Source organism: Candida jiufengensis (genome assembly GCF_024610255.1).
Source record: "Candida jiufengensis strain CBS 10846 chromosome Unknown scaffold4, whole genome shotgun sequence".
NCBI classification, from domain to species: domain Eukaryota; kingdom Fungi; phylum Ascomycota; class Pichiomycetes; order Serinales; family Debaryomycetaceae; genus Lodderomyces; species Lodderomyces jiufengensis.
Window position 1 is genome coordinate 754905 of NW_026261559.1, and position 22098 is coordinate 777002.

General features: G+C 25.1%; 6 protein-coding genes across 6 annotated transcripts; 3 read left to right on the top strand and 3 right to left on the bottom strand. All coding sequences in view use genetic code 12, as the record gives it.

The window, feature by feature from the left end:
- Nucleotides 1-541: 541 nt before the first annotated feature.
- KGF54_002263 (uncharacterized protein) lies at nt 542-2797 on the bottom strand (the record flags this gene model as incomplete). Its single annotated transcript, XM_051762724.1, has 1 exon — nt 542-2797. One exon carries the CDS (start codon nt 2795-2797, stop codon nt 542-544), a length of 2256 nt encoding a protein of 751 aa, XP_051620775.1.
- A 2618-nt stretch (nt 2798-5415) lies between these two features.
- On the bottom strand, nt 5416-7098 carry FCY23 (Fcy23p; the record flags this gene model as incomplete). Its single annotated transcript, XM_051762725.1, has 1 exon — nt 5416-7098. The coding sequence occupies one exon, from the start codon at nt 7096-7098 to the stop codon at nt 5416-5418; it is 1683 nt and encodes a 560-aa protein (XP_051620776.1).
- An 880-nt stretch (nt 7099-7978) lies between these two features.
- On the top strand, nt 7979-9832 carry KGF54_002265 (uncharacterized protein; the record flags this gene model as incomplete). Its single annotated transcript, XM_051762726.1, has 1 exon — nt 7979-9832. One exon carries the CDS (start codon nt 7979-7981, stop codon nt 9830-9832), a length of 1854 nt encoding a protein of 617 aa, XP_051620777.1.
- Nucleotides 9833-12885: 3053 nt separating this feature from the next.
- Nucleotides 12886-13248, top strand: KGF54_002266 (uncharacterized protein; the record flags this gene model as incomplete). Its single annotated transcript, XM_051762727.1, has 1 exon — nt 12886-13248. The coding sequence occupies one exon, from the start codon at nt 12886-12888 to the stop codon at nt 13246-13248; it is 363 nt and encodes a 120-aa protein (XP_051620778.1).
- Nucleotides 13249-18231: 4983 nt separating this feature from the next.
- MNN12 (alpha-1,3-mannosyltransferase) lies at nt 18232-20592 on the top strand (the record flags this gene model as incomplete). Its single annotated transcript, XM_051762728.1, has 1 exon — nt 18232-20592. The coding sequence occupies one exon, from the start codon at nt 18232-18234 to the stop codon at nt 20590-20592; it is 2361 nt and encodes a 786-aa protein (XP_051620779.1).
- Nucleotides 20593-21113: 521 nt separating this feature from the next.
- Nucleotides 21114-21749, bottom strand: KGF54_002268 (uncharacterized protein; the record flags this gene model as incomplete). The annotated part of the gene is made up of 1 exon (XM_051762729.1): nt 21114-21749. The coding sequence occupies one exon, from the start codon at nt 21747-21749 to the stop codon at nt 21114-21116; it is 636 nt and encodes a 211-aa protein (XP_051620780.1).
- Nucleotides 21750-22098: the final 349 nt, after the last annotated feature.

Consider the following 22098-nt stretch of genomic DNA (forward strand, 5'->3'; position numbering starts at 1 on the left):
TTTGAGAATTATTTACGGTAGTAAGATAAATCAGTTAGGGACGTTAAACCTATAGATCATATTATTTTGTCAATTGAGTGGATTTGAATATCAATTGAGTTCGTTTCAAATTTGTTTCGAAATGTGGAGTAGAAAAAAAAAAAAAAAATTAAATTGAATAAAAAAATTATAAGAGCAAACAAAATAAAATATGTTTCGAAAATCTCTAAACTTTCCTCCACAACCACACCCCAAATCTATGCAGTTGCCTGAGAGTTTGTCAAATCAGTTTTTATTTGGATCTCGATTAATCTCCACATGAATTCATGGCTTTGACTGAAAGAGTCAATTGAAAAATTATGGATGATTTAATAGCAAAAATATATTTTGATACTTGATAAGTTATTACGTCACAAAAAAATATATTTGTTTACTATGTAGCTGTTAACCAAAAATCTTCCCAAACAATTTTTGAATGAATTACAATAAAGTTTGCTATGAAATTCTCGTTAAATTCTTTAATTACTATTTGATCATAATTGTATACTATATACAAAATTATTTATTTTTCAATTCTTACGGGTACTTTAAGTCTTAAACAATCACCGGTTGATAAAAATATAACTAATTTTAGATGATACAAAATAGCCATATAACAACTTTGAAAATCAGGTACTAAATTAAATTTATCAAATGATAAAACATTATCAGTAGTGGTTGAACCTTTTGTTGATAATTTTTGTAAATTTATTTGTAAATTTAATGACGTAGTTAATGATTGAGAATCTTTAATGTTAGACCAATTTACTTTTGATTTGGAAAGTGAAAAATTATTATTATTAATAAATATTTTTACATCATTACATGATAAATTTATTATTTTTTCCTCTAATTGACATATTGATTTCAAATCATCAACTAATTGTCTTTCCAATTTAAAGTTTTCTGGACCTAATTTTTTAAATATTTGATATAATTTTGTAGAATCTTTTTGCATTGGTTTAATTAGGTTGTTCAACATAGAATCTGAATCATGAAATACTTTGTAGTCACAACTTTTATTATAAATTAAATCATGATCAATTTCAATTGGTATTGGTGTATTTATTGACCTTATTGAATGAACCACTAACTCACAAGAAATATTTTTTATGATTGTAGGTGGTGGGTTTCTTTCTTTTGATGGTGAATCAAGTACAAAATCTAGTGGGATATTTAAATTCCAAGTGGATGCCAACTCGTCAATTGAGTCCACTCTAAATCTTGTTGGCGGTATATATTTTATTGTATACTCTTGTTTTGGGGTTTTAACCAGTAAAACTCCTAAATTTTTAACACCACCAAAAGATTTTTTAGCTAATGGTACCAACAATTCATAATACTCCAACTTTTTGATATTTGATTTTAAATTTTTAATGGAGTCAGATTGATAAGTATATGATTGCCTTAATTTTGCAGCTGCGATTTCTAATTGTGTTAAATTTTCACCGAGATCTATTGAACTATCGAATTTATTTTCTTCAATTGATTTGAGTAACTGCTCACCAATTTCAATTTTATCTTTAATTCTTTTGACTAAGTTCTCGTACAATAACCTATTCTCAACTTGTTTCATTAATTTTTCGTTTTCACTTAATATTCTAGTCGTTGGTATAACTCTAAAGTGGTTTGTCAATTCTTTTAAAATAATATACTCATCACCTTTTGAATTAACAATTTTTGTTTGACAATCATTATTACTTGGAGTTTCAAAAGTACCGAATTCGGATTCCCAAGTTGATTTTCTACCGATAAATCTAGCCATTATCCCATAACCAATAGAAGTATTCATTAAAGATAAGTCTCTCAATCTTTTTTGTTCTCTTTCTGGGAAATGACTAAGTTCCCACCTTGACAACCCAACAGTTGGTGGTAATTGTATATGTTTTGATAAATTATGATCATTACATTCTGAATCTAATAAATTATTTGGGATCTTGAATGAAAAAAATCTTTTATAAGTTCTATTTGGTTTTATTGCTTTATCGGGACCAAAATATAAGTATGTACCATCGATTGGGTCAGTTTTATCGGTATAATACTCACAACTATAAGGAGTTTCGACTTCACTAGATAATCTATTTATATGAGCTTCATTATAACTTGCAAAAAAATCGAACATTTCCAAAAATCTTCTAATTTTAATGGGTACTTTATCAAATACATTTTTAGGATTTGCAACCATAAAATTACCTTCAAACATTAGATAAAACATTTCAAAAGGTATGCGTTTATCTGATGTATTTTTTATAGTAACATAACCATTGATTAAATCACCTTGTGAATATTCATATATTGACGGATCAATTAGCTCTGGTTTCTTATTAATTTCTCCGATCTTTTTTGTGAAAAAAATCTCTATCTTGACTGAATTTGATATAATATTATTTTCAAAAGTCATATTTGGTAATTTATGAACATTATCTAAAACTGTTTCTCTCCAATTTGTATTTTCATCAGCAACAATTAATGATCTGTCTGAATCGTTACGATTTATTAATCTATCTATATTAACATTATGATCCACTGGTGTTTCTATACTTGATAAACAAGTATTTGGTGAAATTGATGAATGTAAATTTGAAAATTGAGCACTTTGAGCAGAATAATCTGATTCATCAGAATAATTTGGTGGTGGTATTTCATTAGCTAATCCATTATCTTCTGGTACATTTACATTCATACCAATTGTTTGAGTATACATCATATATGATGGTAATATACTACCAACAGTTTCATCAAATGATTTTGTTCTTGATGATTTTGATGTAGTTGACATTATAAAAAATGGGTGCAAAATCAAATAGTTGATGAAGTACTAAATATGTAGAACCAAAAAATGAACTTAATAAATAGTTAGTTACTTTTCAATCTTTTGATAAACTACATTCTTTTTATATGAAAATATCATATCTCCTTATTCAAATATTAAAAATATTATAATGACTAATCAAAAAGATAAATTTTAATTAAACTTTTTAAATCAGCAGTTAGATTTTACATTTACGAAATCTTAATCTTAATTGTAATCTATTCTATTAGTTTATTATTCATTAAGTATCTACCAATAATGTATAAAATCCAAATAAAGTATCCATAATCTTGTCTTAGATCAACTTACGTGGAACAATTATGTTGCATTATTCTATTGAATACGAAGTATTTCTTAATTACGAAAGACTAAAATATTATTTCTTATCTCGTCTGCTTAATGCCTTATTTACAAAAATATTATAATAATAATAAATAAGTTGTGAAAATGAAGTGAAGATTTAACTTGCAAATTATCAATTACTACTTGACAATGCCTTATTGCGTGGTCTTATGGATTCTTTAGTTGTTATTGTTTACATTAAACTTTTTTAGACGTTTGATTGTTCTTTCATAAATTTTCTTGAGTCATCTAATTTAAGCGTAGAATTTATTTGTAAGCAGCCCTTTCTCTCCACATTATTTTGATTTTTTTTTTAGGAAAAGAAATACGGAAATTTATTGGAATATTGTATTCCGCATTTTATAAATATGAGATTTACAAAATCGAAATACAAAATATCGCACCAGATCTCCTTCCATTTATTTGAAATTGCCTTTTCGATTGAAAATTCAATATTCTATAAATTGCTTCGCCTTGTAGATCGTTATAATCGTTTATTTCGTAATTCGCCATTGCCACATATTATGTGATAAACAAATCCCGATCAAGATTTACCATACGTACTCGTCAACTAATCCATCATATTAATTTTTCTGTGAACTTACCCTGATCAAGTGGGAACCCTTGAGTTTCAATGGTGGGGAATATGTTAGTAGTGCGTAGTTCTTAATCTGTTACACAAGATCTAGAGCTTGTTTTAGTAACGATTAGAGAAGGTCTCGTTGATAAACAATCAGTAATTGGCGAACTCAATTACATACATTTCAATATTTTACATACTAAACTAAAATTACTTACTTAAAATACTAAATGAAATTGCTACCACTTGTTAGCATATAAATTATAAATAAATAAATAAATAAGTAGCCAGTTTAGAAACTTAGAAACTATCTTTAACAAGGGATAGTTACTAACAAACGTTTATCAGCTAATTAATATTGTCATAACAATCATAGTTAATTAATCATACCTTTCATTTAATAAAAGTGAGGAGTTATCTCATAGTTATTTTAAATGTGTTAGGTCGTGCGAACCTCAAATAGTTTATTTCTTACAGAAAATTAATCTAAATTTAGAAGTTATAGATCATATCTGAAACAACCAATCTAATTTAATCAATAGATTACACATGCGGGGATCTAATTAATTAATAGCCCCTTTCATTAGTTTAAGTATGATAAAATATTGTTTTATACTGGTGTAATATGAGAATTAAGGATTGTGGCCCTTGATTTGAAATGATTTCAAAAGATTATAAATAAAGGTTTAATTTCCCAAGATTTGAAAAACTAGTTTTATTCAGATTTTATAGATTATCAACATACATTAACAAATAACTACTACTAGATCATTGTGACTTATTCATTTCTTGCATTTAGTACAACTTGGGATTCAACAACAATAAATACAACTTGGGTTTTAAAATAATATGTATATTTGGGGTTTAAAAATAAAAAATACATTTGGGGTTTCAAAATGATACAATTTGGGTTTCAAAAATTAATAAAGACAACTAGGGGTTTAAAAAATGATAAAGACAACTAGGGTTTCAAAATTGATACAATTTGGGGTTTAAAAATTAATAAATACAATTTGGGTTTAACAAATAATACAACTTGGGGTTTTAAAATAATACAACTTGGGGTTTTAACAAATAATAAATATCAACTTGGGGTTTTAAAAATTAATAAATACAACTTGGGGTTTTAAAATAATAATTACAATCTAAATTTAGAAGATGATTTAAATCTAGGATCCATGCTTAGGATTTAACAACAGGTGGAGGTTGTCAAAGGCCTTCCCTGTACCAAAATCTTTTTAAATTAGATTGATGGTTTTTGATGAGAAATTAGAGGTTAAACTGTCGAAAAGTTGTGGCCTGCACCACGTAAATTAATTTGGTTAATTTGGGTCACTCTTGTGTTGACTTGTTGGCGGTTGGGAACACTTAGTAAACGTTTAATTCTGATGGATCATTCAATGAAGGTGGAACTTTAGAATAAGAAATGTTTACAGACAATATCAAATTAAGTTTGATAATGTTTCAGCGTTTTTGTTGAAGAGTATAAAGTTTTATTTCATCATTCTATAAACTATTAAATTTTTTTAACTCTATATATCTAAATACTGGATAACTAAGAACCACATAACCACATAACCACATAACCAAGAAATGTATATAGAAATGTATATAGAAATGTATGTTGTATTAGTGTATTTTGTAAATTGCTTCAACTTGTAGATCATCTTCTGAATCTATGTAACTCTATATACCTAAATACTGGGTAGCACAACCCGCTAAATCCCATACATAGCCACATTGCAATATCACCTCCATATTCACCACCAATTCTTCTTGCAACTGGACCAATCCAATATGTTTGTGACATACCAACAGCAGCACCAGTAGCACCTATTATAAATGAACAAGTAGCAGCTATACCTTGTGTTAATTTATCATAATCATTCCATATTTTAAAATTATAATGTTGTTTTGATCTAGTTGGATAATGAATTTTTTGTTTTAAATCCATACTTTCTGATTCTTCTTGTTCATTTGAAAATTCTTTTTCATATAAATATTTGAATCTATCAGTTCTAAAAATGACATTTTCTTCTAAAAGCATTATAAAATACATTGATATCCAATAACCAACCATTGGTAAGAAATTACCTAAAATAGTTGCAAATTTATTTCTACCAACTAATGCACAAATTAAATATACTGCAGTTAATGCAACTGCCCATAACCATCTTGGAACTTTTGCAAATCCTGAACCTGCTAATTGTACACCAAATGCGGCTGAATAAGTATTTAAAATATTATTTGAAATTAATGAAAAGAAAATTAATATCAATAAAAATTTTCCACCTCCACCCCAAGGTTTGAAAGCTTCATTTAATAAACCTCCCATTCCAAAATTTTCATAAGCATCACCCCAAGGTTTATATGTCAATGCAACATTACCAATTAATAAACCTGCAACACCTACAAAAGTAGTTGGTATGAAAATACCTAATAATGTAATAGTGAATATTTGAACATCTGGAGTAGTTTCTGGAAATAAAATATAGTAATCAGATGCTATTGAACCCCAAGTTGAAGTAATTGAATAACATAATGAAAAAAAACTTAACCAATTACCTTTTATAGTAGCTGGATCAGTTATAGCATCTCCTAAAGTCAAATATTCAAATTTTTGTGAAGCAACAACATATAATAAAAGAAAAGCAAAATTAACTGGTAAACTCAATAATGCTTCAATTCTCATTAAATGTTTTATACCACCAATTGCAACAGTTAATGAAATACCTGCAATCAAAACTATCCCAGCCCAAAGTGGTATCTTATTATTACTCATACTTGCCAATATTTGACCTCCAACTAAACAATTAACAACTGACCAACCCATAACTCCAATAATACTAACTAATGCAACTAATTTAACAAACCACCAACCAAATAAAAATCTTGCACTAACCATTTGTCTACAACCAGATCTTGGACCCATTAATGAACAATAAGCTGCAATAAAACATCCTAAAGTATGACCAACTAATCCAGCAATCATTGTATTTTTCAAACCTAATCCAAATAATAAAGGTCCTAAATAAAAAGTTGACATGGATGATAAACCACCACAAGCTGACAACCATAATCCAATAACACTTATTAATTGTTTGGTTTTGTTCGTTGATCTTTCATATGGTTCTATTCTTTCAATACCTCTAGTTTCAACTCCAAATGAATCTAATTTTTTTGATGCTATATTAAGATAATATAATATGGGGTTCGTTTTCCCTGAATTTGATTTTGTAGTCTCTATTTCTATTGATGATGATGAAGGCGGTATATCATAATTATTTGATGATCCAACATTTGTAGTGGTTTCATGTACTTGAAACTCTGAGGTTTTCTTAGACATCTTTAATTGTGGATGATTTGATAAAGATGATTCATATAACTGTGAAAAAAAAAGAATTTATAATAAATTATTTATCTTACTGATGAAAACATTTGCAACCAAAAAAAAAGAAAAAAGAATTTACCCGTAGAAGTATACCAATTAAAACTTTAATTGTTGTGTTAGTCATAAGTTGTAGACTTGAGAGAGCCGAAAGTTGTAAATCAGACAAAGTCTTCACCAGTGATAAAGCTAAGGTTGTAACATTATTATTGGTCCGTGCTATTGTAAAGAACTTGAAATAGCTCTGTATCTGCATATATGAATTTTTTTTTAATTTTTGACTCGTTTTGATGAGTCAAAAAAATCGATCTAATGACTACACATTTGTGTGTATTAAAAATATGTTAAAACTGTTCAAATCTACAAATTCTTTCTGCAGTATCTGGTCATAAAATCGATCATCCTACTCTAGATGAAACCTGATCAAATATCCAATAGTATGTATATACCCAATGGATTTAATCTACGCTCCCTCAAGGTGTGCATTAAATTACTTTATTCAAAAATTTTTATAAGCATTCATTTAACGAATGAAATTTAAGCTCGAGAGGTAATGTTGGCATCATTGGGAAAAAGATTTATGGCGCAACATCGAACTCACTTACAATCGCGAATGTTATGGTGAATTTCATTTATTGTTCATTTCCAGATTCTTTATAGGAGTTATTGTTTTCTTATGCATTACAGTTTATTGGTAACTCAATTTGTTTGAATCCGCATGCTGCAAAAATTACAAATAAAATCTTAAAAATGTAAACAAAAGTATTTCAAAAATGTAAACAAATGTTGTATTTTTTTAAACTCTTCTTGTAACCAACTTCATTCATTTATATCAATAATGTCAAACACTGTTCCAAAGAAAAAAAAAGGTAGACCTCCCAAACAAGACAATTCATTGTTAGATTCTTTCACATCCTCATTTCAATCAAACTTTAAATCTACTTTAAATGACAACTATAATTCATCTCAAACAATGAAATTCAAAATTCCTACCACAGAGAAAGATAATAATTCAAAAACCATGGATCTGCCTCAGTCTTGTCCTGTATTAAAGTATGAATTTGTTGAAGAGGAGATAGATAAATCAAAGGTTGAAAACTGTATTACAAATGAAGAAGTGGATTCCTCGACAAGTAATAGTAGTCAACTAATTGGTAAAGACATAAGTGCTAACTCTGCTGGTTCCAATCCGAAAGTTTCAACTTTTTATAATTTTGGGGTAGATGAATTAAAGAATAGAACCATTAAACTGTTATTGGGTGAATTATGTTATAATGATAAGGATGATGGATTAACTGAGGAAGAGAGTCTGAAAGATAATAATGTTTCATTATATAAAAAGGATTTAGATGAACAACTTCTGATGAAAATGTCTGCTTCAATTATTGATGAAAATTTATTAAATGCAAGTGTTGAATTTAATGCTGCTTATCATCCTTTAATCAAACAATTTTTATCATTAGAAGAAATACAGGAAAAGATCAAAGAGAGTCATCCAATCATAGTGGCTATACTAAAAAATCCTCAAATAGATCATGAATTTAATAAACAAGTCTTTAATCCTGAATATTTAAATAAAAATTTTGATGTAGAAAAGCACAAACTGTTTGAGCATTTGTTAGAAGTGGATGATTTAGGGTCAATTGAGGATGAAGACATACCTCTTTCTATTCAATTGATGATGAAAAGTATTGACCCAGCAAGTCGTCTTATGAAATTCATCATACCTGATTCTTTAGTAGATAATTTGGTAAAACCAAAACATTATTTCAAGTTTGATAAAAGTGAATTTAATTCTTTCTTAGAAACGGTATCAAGACATCACAATTGGAACTTAAGAGATGAAAAACCCTACCTTTATTACAATTGTGAACGTAAAGGATCTCCTCGTGATACATATTCAAAGAAAAGTGATACTTTAAGCCAAAGAGAAATAAATTCAATAAAATGTGGATGTGAAGCCTCTATAAAGGTAAATATTATTGATGGTATCTATCATACTACTTACAACTATGTGCATAATCATCATTTTTTCAAAAAATCTAACATTTTGTCAGATAAATTAAGAATGCCCGTTAAAAAATGGTTGGTTGATTGTGCAGTCTCCGGAGCATCATGGAACATGGTCCACAATGTACTTCCAAACAAAAACTTTAATACATCAATTAGTTTGTTGGACCAAGCATTCAAAATTAAATATTCTGATTATCAACGGGTTTGTAATAAATTGGGAATTGATTTGGGAAAATTGGACACTGATATGAGGAGAAGTCTTTTGAAGTGGGAAGTAGATGGAGATTTATCAATTTTGAAGAAACATGATAAAGAAAACATTTTAACTCCCTATGTTACACTGCATTCAAAAAAGAAAAGAAGAATTATGAAAACCACTGCCGAATTCAATGAGGAAGCTGATTCAAACCAAGATTGGGAGATCAATGAAATTGACAATTCACCAAGTGAAGCTCCATGTGAAGACGGGGATGATCCATATTCTAGAAACTTGCAACAAGAAGCAATCACAAAACATATCCACATGATTCAATTACAAGCAGAACATGTCTTGAAAAATGGAACACATGATGAAAGATTGTATTTTGAGTCTTCATTGAAGTCATTTGCATTTCAAAATGAAAAATTAGTCCATCACAAGAGCAAGTCCAACAGACAAAAGAGGCATTATTTAAATTAAGATATATTTTGTAGTAGTACACTTGAAATTTACACTTTATTTAATAAGATCATTGACATTACTTGTAATTACATCTTTTCTGTAGTTACGATTAATTTGACAATATAAAGGACTGACCTCTCATCCCGTTGACAGCTAAGTCGATGGTTAATTTTCAATTTCATAGTTCTATTTTTAATATAGTATTAATAATGTTGTCATTCTAAACTTCGATGTTCAGTACTTAGTATATTTTCCATATCCTCGTGCTTCTTCTAAGTTAATTAAAAAGTCAGAAAGTTACATTCAATAACAATCAAACAAGAAATGTCTTACTATAATGATGAGATTATATTGTGTTTGGACCCGAGGGTTTGGATCGATGGAAAAATACATCTATAAATTCAAGGACTGTTCAGAATACGGATAAATAATTCAAGAAATCCACAGAACAAATAAGGAATTATAATTATTTATTATATCTTAATTGCATCGATATACCATACTTACAAAAGGAAAGAAAGAAGGATTTATGTAACAATATAATATTTTATTATATATTGATTCTAATAGATAAATTTGTACTCTTTCGAGCAGGAAAATTCATTACAATTTGCTGCAAAACACAGCCAATCTTACAAACTTTAATTAAAATATTGTAAATTGAGAAGAATAGAGCCATGTAAATACCCGGAATGAGTTGGGAAATCAAAAAGACATTTTCTCACAGCTGTAACAATTGAAGTGTTTAAAAATATTATAAGTCGTATCTGTACTTAATTGATAAGATATGTTCATCAAATTGAGGGGGGTGTAAATAAAGACAAATTTATTTGTGTTTTAATAAATTTGAAACAATTCAAGAGACAATTGATTTATATTTAGACTTTGTAAAAGGCACCACTAATAGAGTAAACGTTTGGTGAAAATTTTTTTTTCCAATCTAGATCTTAATTCATAATTTGAAAATCTGTTCGGATACAATTTTGAAAACGTTTTTGATAAACTTGGACTAGTTATAGATTTTAAACACAGATATGAAAATTCCAGTGTTCATAATTTCAGATCTGTCAAGTTGAAATCCTAAATTATGCATTAAAGTTAATATAAAATTTGTCTCCTTTTTTTTAATTTTGATTACAATAATTCCTTAATTTTTAATTATCTGGATTGTGGATAGGAAATTTTTTCGAGACTTTTTATTGTTTGTACTAGACATTATTCTTAAACAATAGAGATCCAAAATGATGAAATCATGATATTTTAATTTAATTAGTTTACGTCAGTCGGTGAATAGTTGTATGTCTGGGTGTGGTCAAGTAAATGCAAAACCAAATTATGTTACTTGTTGCAAAAATATTGCAGATGTACTTATAAAAATGTCTCATTACCTGTCAGATTTAAGGAAAAAAAGGGATATAATTGAAAAGTATGTGCTTTAATAAATTAAGGTAAATCAAACGTTTGGTCTTAAGATTTTATAAATTTTTTACCCCTAAATATCTTTCAATTGTTTCTTTTTTGAGACAATAATTAACAAGTTTTAGATTCTATGCTAGATAGCTGAGCTCATTTTAAAATCAATAAAATTTTGATAATCTAGTTTGTCTAATAATAGTTTGTTAGTAAAATTTTCAATTCTTAAATATTGGCAATAATTATAATTGATAGACTTTGAAATCAGGATAAAATTTTCTTTACATGAATAATTCAAATAATGTAGATAAGTTATGTTTTTTGTTATTTCATCATTGAAGAACAAATCAATTATTGTTTCTTTATGTAGACTCATTTACATACCAATAATAATTGCATGCACGCAAAGAACTAGATTCTATTTCTTTGCAAAACAAAAAGAGCATCTTAAAGTCAATATATTCTATTTTTTTTTTTTCTATGGTTTTGAAAAATATTGGCTAGTAAAATTCATGTCATAAAAAATTGTTGTCACGACAAAGATCTGTGACAATCTCTTTTTTTTAGTGCAGATCTATCCGTAAATTAACTTCTACATCTTAACAACAATACAAAAAAAGATGACTTCACCCCCAGTTCGATAAAAAAATAAGTAATTATACATTAACTCCATTTATAATAAAACTTTAAAATAATATATAGAAAAGAATTTCTGATATATTGCTGGATAAAATAAAAGATCTAAGCTTGTTATGAGCTCGATGAAAATAAACTGTGCAAAAAATATCCAAAACATAAATTTATTGAGTAATAATGAATAACCTTAAAGTTTAACCTTGAAAGAAGCTTTTCATAATACCAAAATGAATTCTCAATTCACTTTTTTCTTTTGTATATTTTCAATAGTGGTTACAAAATTGAACGGTATTTTTTTTTATTTTTTTCTCTTAAAATACGCCTGATTATTTTTAATTATATAATTAAAATAAAATAATAAAAATGTAAAAAAGTAAAATTGAAAATTCAAACATATGTTAAAGTTAATGTCTTTCATACATCAATTATTACTTTATTTAATTATTATTAATCTATAATTGACTTAATTTGTATCCTTAACTTATTTACATTTTGAACTTAAAAAACTCTCAAGTTATCATTTTGAGACATTTTTTATATATCTAATTTTATATTTTTTTCTTTTTCTTTTCTTTTCTTCTTTAATTTTAGTTATTATTTATTATTTATTATTATTTATGGTTTATGGTTTAAATCGGGAAATTGAAAATTAAAATATTAATTCTTTTTTTTATAATATATTAAATATTATAAATATAAATATATATATATATAAGTATAGTTATACATCTCTAAATTCTTATCATTATATATTTTTTGTATTTTTCATTCATCAATCATTATAAACTCATTCCTCAGATTTTACAAGTTTAGTTTATCTATCTATCTATCTACATTGTTAGCGTTAGCTATTAATCATTCTTCAATACTTATTTATTACCTTATCTATTTATATCTACAATTTTGATTTTTTTCGGGACCCACGATTATCAAAATAATTTAATATTACATATAATAAATCATCACATACATATATAAATCTAATTTTTCAAACAACACATCTACAATAATTTATTCTCAAAATGTATTTATCATTAACAAATTTAATAACGGATTCATCAATTACATATTCATATCCATTAAATTTTATATTAAAATTTGAACAAATAACAACAACTTTATCATTAACTTTAGTTTCATTAATTATATCATCAGGTATAATTTTATTTTTAATAGATTTAGGATTATTTTTGAGTTTAAAATTTAAATTAAAATATAATAAAGATAGAGTTTTTATGATACATACTTCAACAAAATATAATAGAACTAATAATGGGAATGGTAAACACATTGCAAAAGAAAATCTAATCAAGAATGGTGGTGGTAACTCAAATTCAAATCATATTACTAAATTATTAATAAAAGAAAATATTACTATTCATTAAATAAACAAAAATATGATTATACTGGTTATAATTCTACATCTTGCATAAATATATTCACATTTTTTTTTCAAAATTATTTATTATTCATTTTACTTCACTTCATTCATTATTATATTTTAAAATTTTTAAATTTTTATAATTATATAGTTTAATCAATTGTTCAGCTTTTGTTATTGTTAATATTTAACTTTGTAATTTATATCTGGTAAATCAAGAATTAAAGGTCAGCTTTTTAAAACGTGAAATTTTGAGTTAATTCATTATCCTTCACCTTGTGCTCTTAACACTTCGCTTTTCAAATATAATATGGAGATATATAATCATCAATTTTTTCAATTAAATTAGCTTATTATTTCTGAGAAAGTCTCATAATTTTGCTCTGCCAAGGTTGTAGAGGATAAAAAAATAGTTTATTATTATAAGATTATTGAAAAAGAAGAAAAAACAAGCGGTGTTAACCTTGTTTCTTAATTGTATCCCCTTTTCAGCACAGATTTATTAGTGTAGTTAATCAGGAATGTTGACCCTTGGGGTTTGAGTGCATAAAATCTTAGCATTCTTACAAACGTTAGCAATCAATTGAAACCTACAATTGTTGTAGATATCAAAGCAATCACACCTTAAAGCTTAAAGTTAAATGCAAGTTAAGTATTGGTATTAAATTGATTGAGTTTGGGCTTTGTAGAAGTTGAAATAACTTCTTTAGATTGAGTAAAAATTAAAACAAAAAATTTGGTCACAATTTGTTGCAAAATTTCATTATTTTGGATCTCTAACATAATACAAGATCAATTAATGTTCGTCCCTCATTAATTTTAGCTCAAAAGGTATGAAGATGCAAGTTTTTTATACTTCAATAGTAGTTGTCAATTCAAACTCCGAGCTCAATCAGTAGATCTTTAAATCAAGTAAATTTTAACCCAAGAAGATCAGATACAATAATAAACATTAAAAGCAGTAACTCTAATCTTAGATTTCAGTAGACAAACGCTACCATTAAATCTCGTAAAATATCACAATAGTTACACAAAATGTGATTAAGATCTAAACGAAGGAGAAGAAAGAAGTTAATTTAAATTTGTGTTTTTCTGACTTCTGGATAATTTTGAAACAAGACATTTTTTCAAAATATTAAAAGTACTCTGGTTTGCATGAAAGATTTCACATTAATCTCTCTTCGATGTTGATATTAAGTTGACAGATTTTCTAATTTCAGTTTGAGATCTTATATACTTGTAATATTCATTCTAAGAGATGGGGATCAAATTTTTTTTTTATTCTGAACGATAGTTGAAACAATATTTAAAACTCGAGAACTAAATTGAAATTTCGAATGAATAACCATTAATTTAGTTTTCTAAAAATTTATAGTTTAGTGATAATTCCCCAAAGGATCAAAAAACAAGTCCAGACCTAAATTTTCTTTCCTTTTGATTTTGTTTTCTTTATTCATGCACTATTGGGTTTTGTTTCTCATCATGACAAGAGTTTTGTGGCTTGCAATTTTTTTTGTGAGACACGTTTCGGTGATTTAAAAATTTTCTTATTTATTGTGATATTTAATTTGAAAAGAAATTATGACTATTAAGATCTTTTGATTTAACCGTTTTTTTGTTCTTCTAAGTTGCCATTTTGGTTATGAACCTTTTCTTTATTACCTCTGAATTTATTCTCCAAGTTTGTCAGTTTTGGTAGCTGGTATATTGAAGTTGGAAGTGAAGTAAATCAAGCCAATACATCAAATCTAATTTATTTTTTTCTCAATTTCTCATACTCACAACTAGTAGTCTAAAATTTATTTGGTGCAACTGAAATTACTTCGTACTTATTTCTCTTAAATTAGACGCAAATGAAAGACACTCGTATCGGTGAATCAATTTTTTTACTAATTACAAAAATAATTACAGAATCATGTACAAACAAGTCAAATAAGGCAAATCAAAGTAATTACGAAAATGCACATTCACATCAATTCAACATCTATAATAGATCAAAGACGCGTCTTTACTCACATTTATGGAAAATCTTTTTCTTTTTTTTTCTAACGTGATGAATGTTGTATTTCAAGTTGTAAGTTAAAGTTTTTTAAATTGAAAAAAGCTTGTTACAGTAACAAGAAAAATCAAAATCTTCTTTTAAAATTTGAAATTCCCCTGAATTAAGAAGAAGAATAAAATTAAAAGGCATTTAAAAAAATAGTGATTAATGAATTTTAAATAATATTAACGTCTAAATTGGGAATATTTTAGACCAATTGAGAAAAGGGTACTCATTTAATATCTCAGAAAAGTTGAATTGTTTCTGAATTTGTTTTTCTTTTTAAAATAAAAATTTGCTAGATTCTTGCTGCAAGTTATTGATAATGTATAGTATTCAAAAAAAGCGACAACCATTTCAGATATTTTCACAATTTAAACGTGCTGGATTGATCTACAATTTTAAAACATTATCTGATTATTTAAATCGATATACAGTTGATTTTGTGATGTAATGTTCAGTTTACCAAATTTGTGTAATATTGAACTTATTTTTATATATTCGTAAACTAAAATATAAATTAACCATTACTCTTTTATCTAATTATCATTATTATTATCTTCAAAACACAAAAGATTGGAATTAAAGTTCATTAGATGTTACCAAGATAATTAATCCAACTCTTGAATAAGCCAAAGTTAATTGAATTACTATATCTTTATCAAATAAGAGGTATCATAAAAAAGCTTATTTTATTTAAGGCACTAAATTTAATCGTTAAAATAATTTTTTCATTTTTGATTTTGTAAAACAATTAATTTTAATTAATTCTGCATTATCTGTTTTATAAGATTTGTGAATTTTTCACTGGTTTTTTTTTTCTGAAAGTACTACAATGTATTGATCGCAAACCAAAATAACTTAACCACAACAAAAATTAATTTGTTGGATATTTCGTATCAATTGAAATTAATTGATCGATCAATTAGTATCTATGACTTCGATTTACGGCATCTTTTCCCGTAGACACCTCTCATTTGAACAAACACGTTCAATAGGCAACACGTAAGTTTAATCAAACACGTCTTGTTATTATCAAATATTTTTTAATTGAATAATTTAAGTTTATCTAGATCTTTTTTTTTTTTAATTACAATTATAGAAAAACTTTAAAAAACCCCTGTTATAGTTGAGACTAGATAGGGAAGTTAATTTATATGTGTCTATCTCGAAGACTACTTGGTGTTTGCTTATTGGCCAATATCTTTGGTAGTAAGACCATAATACCAATAATTGTGGTTTCATTTGAAATGATATGATTAAACAAATCTATTTAATAATTAAAAGAGTATACAAACCAAAGTAATAGCTAGGAAGTAATTTTGTGTAATAAGGAAGATATAATTTGCACAAGATACTGCATATTGTTTACACGTTATATACAAATAAAGTGATACAAAAAATTAACTTTTAAATAAGAACGTTGTAAAAGATGAAGATTTACTTCTTACTTATCACAATTGAAATATTTATAATTAAACTAAAATAATTATGATCACCCACCCATATTTTACAAATGTCATTGACTAGGCTTAATAGATATAATTTGTGGAGAAGTTTATTGGTTACCTTTATATCTTCTTGATTTTTCTCATTTATGATTTAAGCTGGTTCAATTGAATATTCTACTATACTATTATTATGATTTATATATATTACATATGATATCTTTTGTTTTTCTTGATAACACATTATACATTTAATACTACTTTTACACAAAATTGATATGCTATATATTATAATAATAGACTACTTTATTGTTTTGTCTTCAAATACTTGCTGGTATTAACAATAATAGATAGATAATAATATTATTATTTAGATTTATTAAAAAACAAATAATATTAACAACTTAATAAATAAATTCAGTATAGATTTTCACTAACTGAAACAAATACTCTTTTGGATTTATATTCAATAAATAATTTTAGCCGTCTAAAGAAGAGAAGAAAAATATATATAAAAAAAAAAAAAGATAAAATTAAAAAATAAAATTGAAAAAAAAAAATAAAAAAGTTCGTAAAAAGTTAATATAATTTATTATTATTTATTTATCTAATAGATTAACGATTATTAGTTAGAAAGATTTACAATATAGTATTGATATAAATCTCCCTAATTTTCGATTAATTCATAGTATTTTAATATGTAAATCTTTTTCGATTAAATGTGTATATATATTTGTATATGGTGGTAAGTCTTTAAGTTAAACATAGTATTATTTATAAAATTATATTTTATTATTTATTGTGTGTAATTTTTATTTTTATTTTTATTTTTATTTGTTTACAAAATAAATTTATTATTAATCTAAAATTAATTTTTTTAATTTTTTTATTAGAAATAAATTGAAATATAAAAAAATAAATTTTGGCAACTCAAAATTTTTTGCAAATTTTTTTTTATTTGATTGATACTTCTTCTTATCAATCAATCAATCAATCAATAAACTATTACCAAAGAGTTCGATCTTCTCACTTGTTAGGAGAGAGAGAGAGTACGATTCAATAACTTTTAATCAATCTACAAATTACTCAACAATAATTTAATTATCACTTTATTCATAGATCATAGAAAAAAAATCAATTTTTTTTTTATCGATAAATCATTTCTCATCCTTGTTCACTCGCTCAATTTTACATAATTATACCATTATATATATTCTAATACTTTAAATCAAAGAAATATTCATTAATTTTTTACACATTTGATCTAAGTTAATATTATTATATTATTATTATTCATTTTTTTTGTCATTAATAAACATTTTGACATATTATATTATTTAATATTTTATTCAGGGGAAAATTTTTTTATTCATTTTTATAGACTTATAATAATTTTTAATCAACTACTTTTCATTAACATTAATTCATAATACTCATTCATTTATTTATTTATACATTTTTCAGCATAATTTCATATACATACATTAATATTTAAAACATGATGGAAAAAATAACAGGTACAAGATCAAAACAAAGATTTTTTCTATATTTTGGTATAGTAATATGGTTATTAATAATAAATATTTGGTTATTTTATACATATCATTCAAGAAATAAATCTAATTTTAATAATTTAACAAATTCATTAGAACAATCATCAATATATAATCAATATGATGAATCAAATTTACTAGAAGAACAACAAAAATTAAAACCAGAAGAATTAGAAGAAGAAGAATCAAGATCTAAAACATTTAAAGAAGATTTAACTATCAAATTATTACAAAAACAACAACTGAAATTAAAAGATGTTAGAGGCATTGACGCACATGCTTCAGTATATAATAAAATTTTCAAAAATCATAATATAGATTCAGTATTTGCAAATTTAAATTTTCAACAACGTTGTGATTTATTTTTCCAAAATTTATTTATTGAGGATAAAAATTGGATTTTTAAAATTAATGAAAAATTACATTTAGAAAATAAAGCAGAATTTAGTTTTAATGATTATAGAAATCATTATTTAGATGAATATAAAAAGCAATGGGCAGAACAAAATCATAAAAATAAAGATGAAGCTGATAATAATCCAGATTTTGAAGCTTTTGTTAAAACAAAATATGATGAATTTTGGACAAGAACTATGGAATATGAACAAAAAATAGTTGATCATTTATCAATTTTAAGAGTATTTAATAAATGTTATTTAACAAGTGATAATTCAACTCAAATTAAACAAACTAATGAATTTATACAACATCAACATAAATTTATAAATGGAATATATTTAGCAAGTAGAAGAGGGGAAGGTATTCCAGATTTCAAATATACAAAAGAAGAAAATTTAATAAATTTCAAATCAATAAAACATACAGCATTTGAACATAGAGTATATCCATGGTTATCATTTGAAAATCCAATTTTTGAAAGATTTACTGGAACTGTATTATATAAACCACCACAAATGTCCAAATATATAACTGATGGTTCACAAGCAACAAATAAAGATTTAAAAGAATCTAATCAATTAGATTTTTTTTTAAATAGATTTAAAAATCTGTGTAATGGTAAAGGTATAGTTTTATCAATTGGTGATTCTCATGTTGAAGATACTGTGAAATTAATACATTTATTAAGAACATTAAATAATAAATTACCTATACAAATTGTTTATTATGATGATTTATCAGTTGAAACTAAAAAATTAATTGTAACAGCAGCAAGAGAAGAAGTAAGAGCATTACCAAAATCTTTTCAAAAAGTTAAACATCATTTCCCAGAAGATTATTTAACAAGTGAAAAAGGTTTACCAGCACAAGAAATTTGGTTTGTTAATACATATAATGTTATACATGATGATTTTAAAGATAAATTTAAAGGTTATGCAAATAAATTTTTAGCAACTTTTTTTAATTCATTTGAAGAATTTATGTTAATTGATGCTGATACAGTAATGATGCAAACTCCTGAATATTTTTTTAATTTAGAAGGTTATATTAAAACAGGTACATTTTTTTATAAAGATAGAACAACTTTTGAATCAAGACCAAAATCAGATGCTATGTTTTTCAAAAAATTAGGTCCATCAATTGTTGATTCAGTTATGTTTGATATTCCAATTATGACAAATTATACATGTGGTAATGAATTTATGAATGGAATGTATCATTATCAAGAATCAGGATTAGTTATGATTAATAGAAATATTCATTTTAATTCTTTATTAATGATGTTACAATTAAATTTTTATGAACCAATAAATGGTAGAATTCATGGTGATAAAGAAATATTTTGGTTAGCAATGGCTATTAATGGTGATGAAAATTATATTTTTAATAAAAATTTTGCAGCAGCTATTGGTAAAAAAACACCAACAACAGAAAGATCAAGACCAGATGGTTCAACTCATAAATCAACTGAATTATGTTCACCACATCCAGGTCATATATCAGATCAAGATAATGCATTGGTATGGATAAATTCTGGATTTTATTATTGTTCAAAAGCTCCCAAAATAGATTGGGAAAAAGAAGTTAAACATCAATCAAGATTAAAATTTTTAAAAGATATTGAATCTTTCAAAACTTTTTATTATAGTCCATTAAGAATAAATTCAGCAATAATACCACCAATAGATTTAAATTTATGGGCAATAAATAAAGATGATGAACCAAGTAGAGGTTGGTTTATGGATTCAAGATATTGTAATGGTTATATGTGGTGTGCTTATTCAGGAGTTGGAGGTACAACTGATGATGGTGAATCAAATTATAAAGCAGGTAAATTATATGATTTTAGTGAAAAAGAACAAGATTTATTTAATTTTTATGGTGATGTTTGGGTAGGATTAGAATAAATAATATTAGTAAATAGAGTAAAGTATTTAATAGAATTAAATTAATTTTGAAACATTAATAATACTAATTTGACATGTAAATTGTAATATTGAATTTGAGTAAAATTTAATTTAATAATATTTCGTAAATTTTAGTTTATGGAAAAGAAATTTGAGATTTAAAGTACAAAAGAAAAAATTTGAAATCTGAAATCTAGATAAGAAATTTAATCAACAAAATCTCTTTTGAAGTTAATTAAATTTTATAGACCTAATTTCAATTCGATATCAATCAATTAAAATTACTTAGATTTTAAACCTACTGAACCTGTCATGAGAAAATAAGATGATTAAAAGAACCAAAATATCTCCAAACTACAAAAAATAATCATATTTAAACCAAAAAAAACACATTTATAATATAATTCAAATTAATATACATAAAATAAAAATAAAATTAAAACTAAAATTAAACTCAAACAAAATAACCTGCAAATAAAAAAAAAAACTTATTTTAAACCAAAATATAAATGAAGTAAAATTTATTTAATTTTTCTACCTAATGCCATATTTAAAGCAGAAACAGAAGAATTTCTTCTTGATTGATAAAAATTATCATAATTATTATTATTATTAGTAGATTTATCTAAATCTTTTAAATTTGATTCAGAAGTATGTGATAAATAACAATTAGCATCTAAAGCAGGAGGAATTAAATCTTCATGTTTATGAATCAGATGAATTGAAATTGAAGAATTTTGATTTGATAATCTTGGTCTTCTTATATCTGAATAATTTATTGTTGTATTACTTATATTATTATTGTTGATATTTGTTATTGAACTAGTATTATAAATTGAATTTGATAATGAAATTATTGAATTTGTTCTTTTTGTTGATGATGATGATGAATTAGTATTTTCGAATAAACAAGAATCTTGTACTGATCTTTCAAATATACAACTTTCATCACATTGTATTATTGAAACTGATGATTTATTTTTTCTTAATTTTGGTGATGTTGAAATAATTGATGATGGTGATTTTTGTCCTTGATTTGTGGTGGTGTTGGTGGAAGTAGTTGATGATAAATCATCTGAATCAAATGTAAATAATGATAATTTTTGTTTTGTTGAATTTGTTCTTGTTGGTTGTTGACTTATAACTTTTGTAGACATTTTTAATTTGTTTTGTGTTGTGTATGTATATATTATATAAAAATTGAATTAATTTGTAAATATTTGTACTATTGAATAAATTTTTAATGAAATATTTAATTGATCATTAAAATTTTGTAAATTATATATGGACTAATTAAAAAGTTTTAAAGTTGTTGTTAATTGATTGTAGGATTGGTTATTTATTTATAATTGTAAAATAAATTTTGAATCTTTGTATAAATATAAATAAAAAAAAATTTAAAATAATTTTATTGGTTTAATTTCTTGATAAAGGGAAAAAAAAAATAATATCAAACACTATAATTAAGTTTATATTTGAATGTAAATATTAATGTAATGAATATAT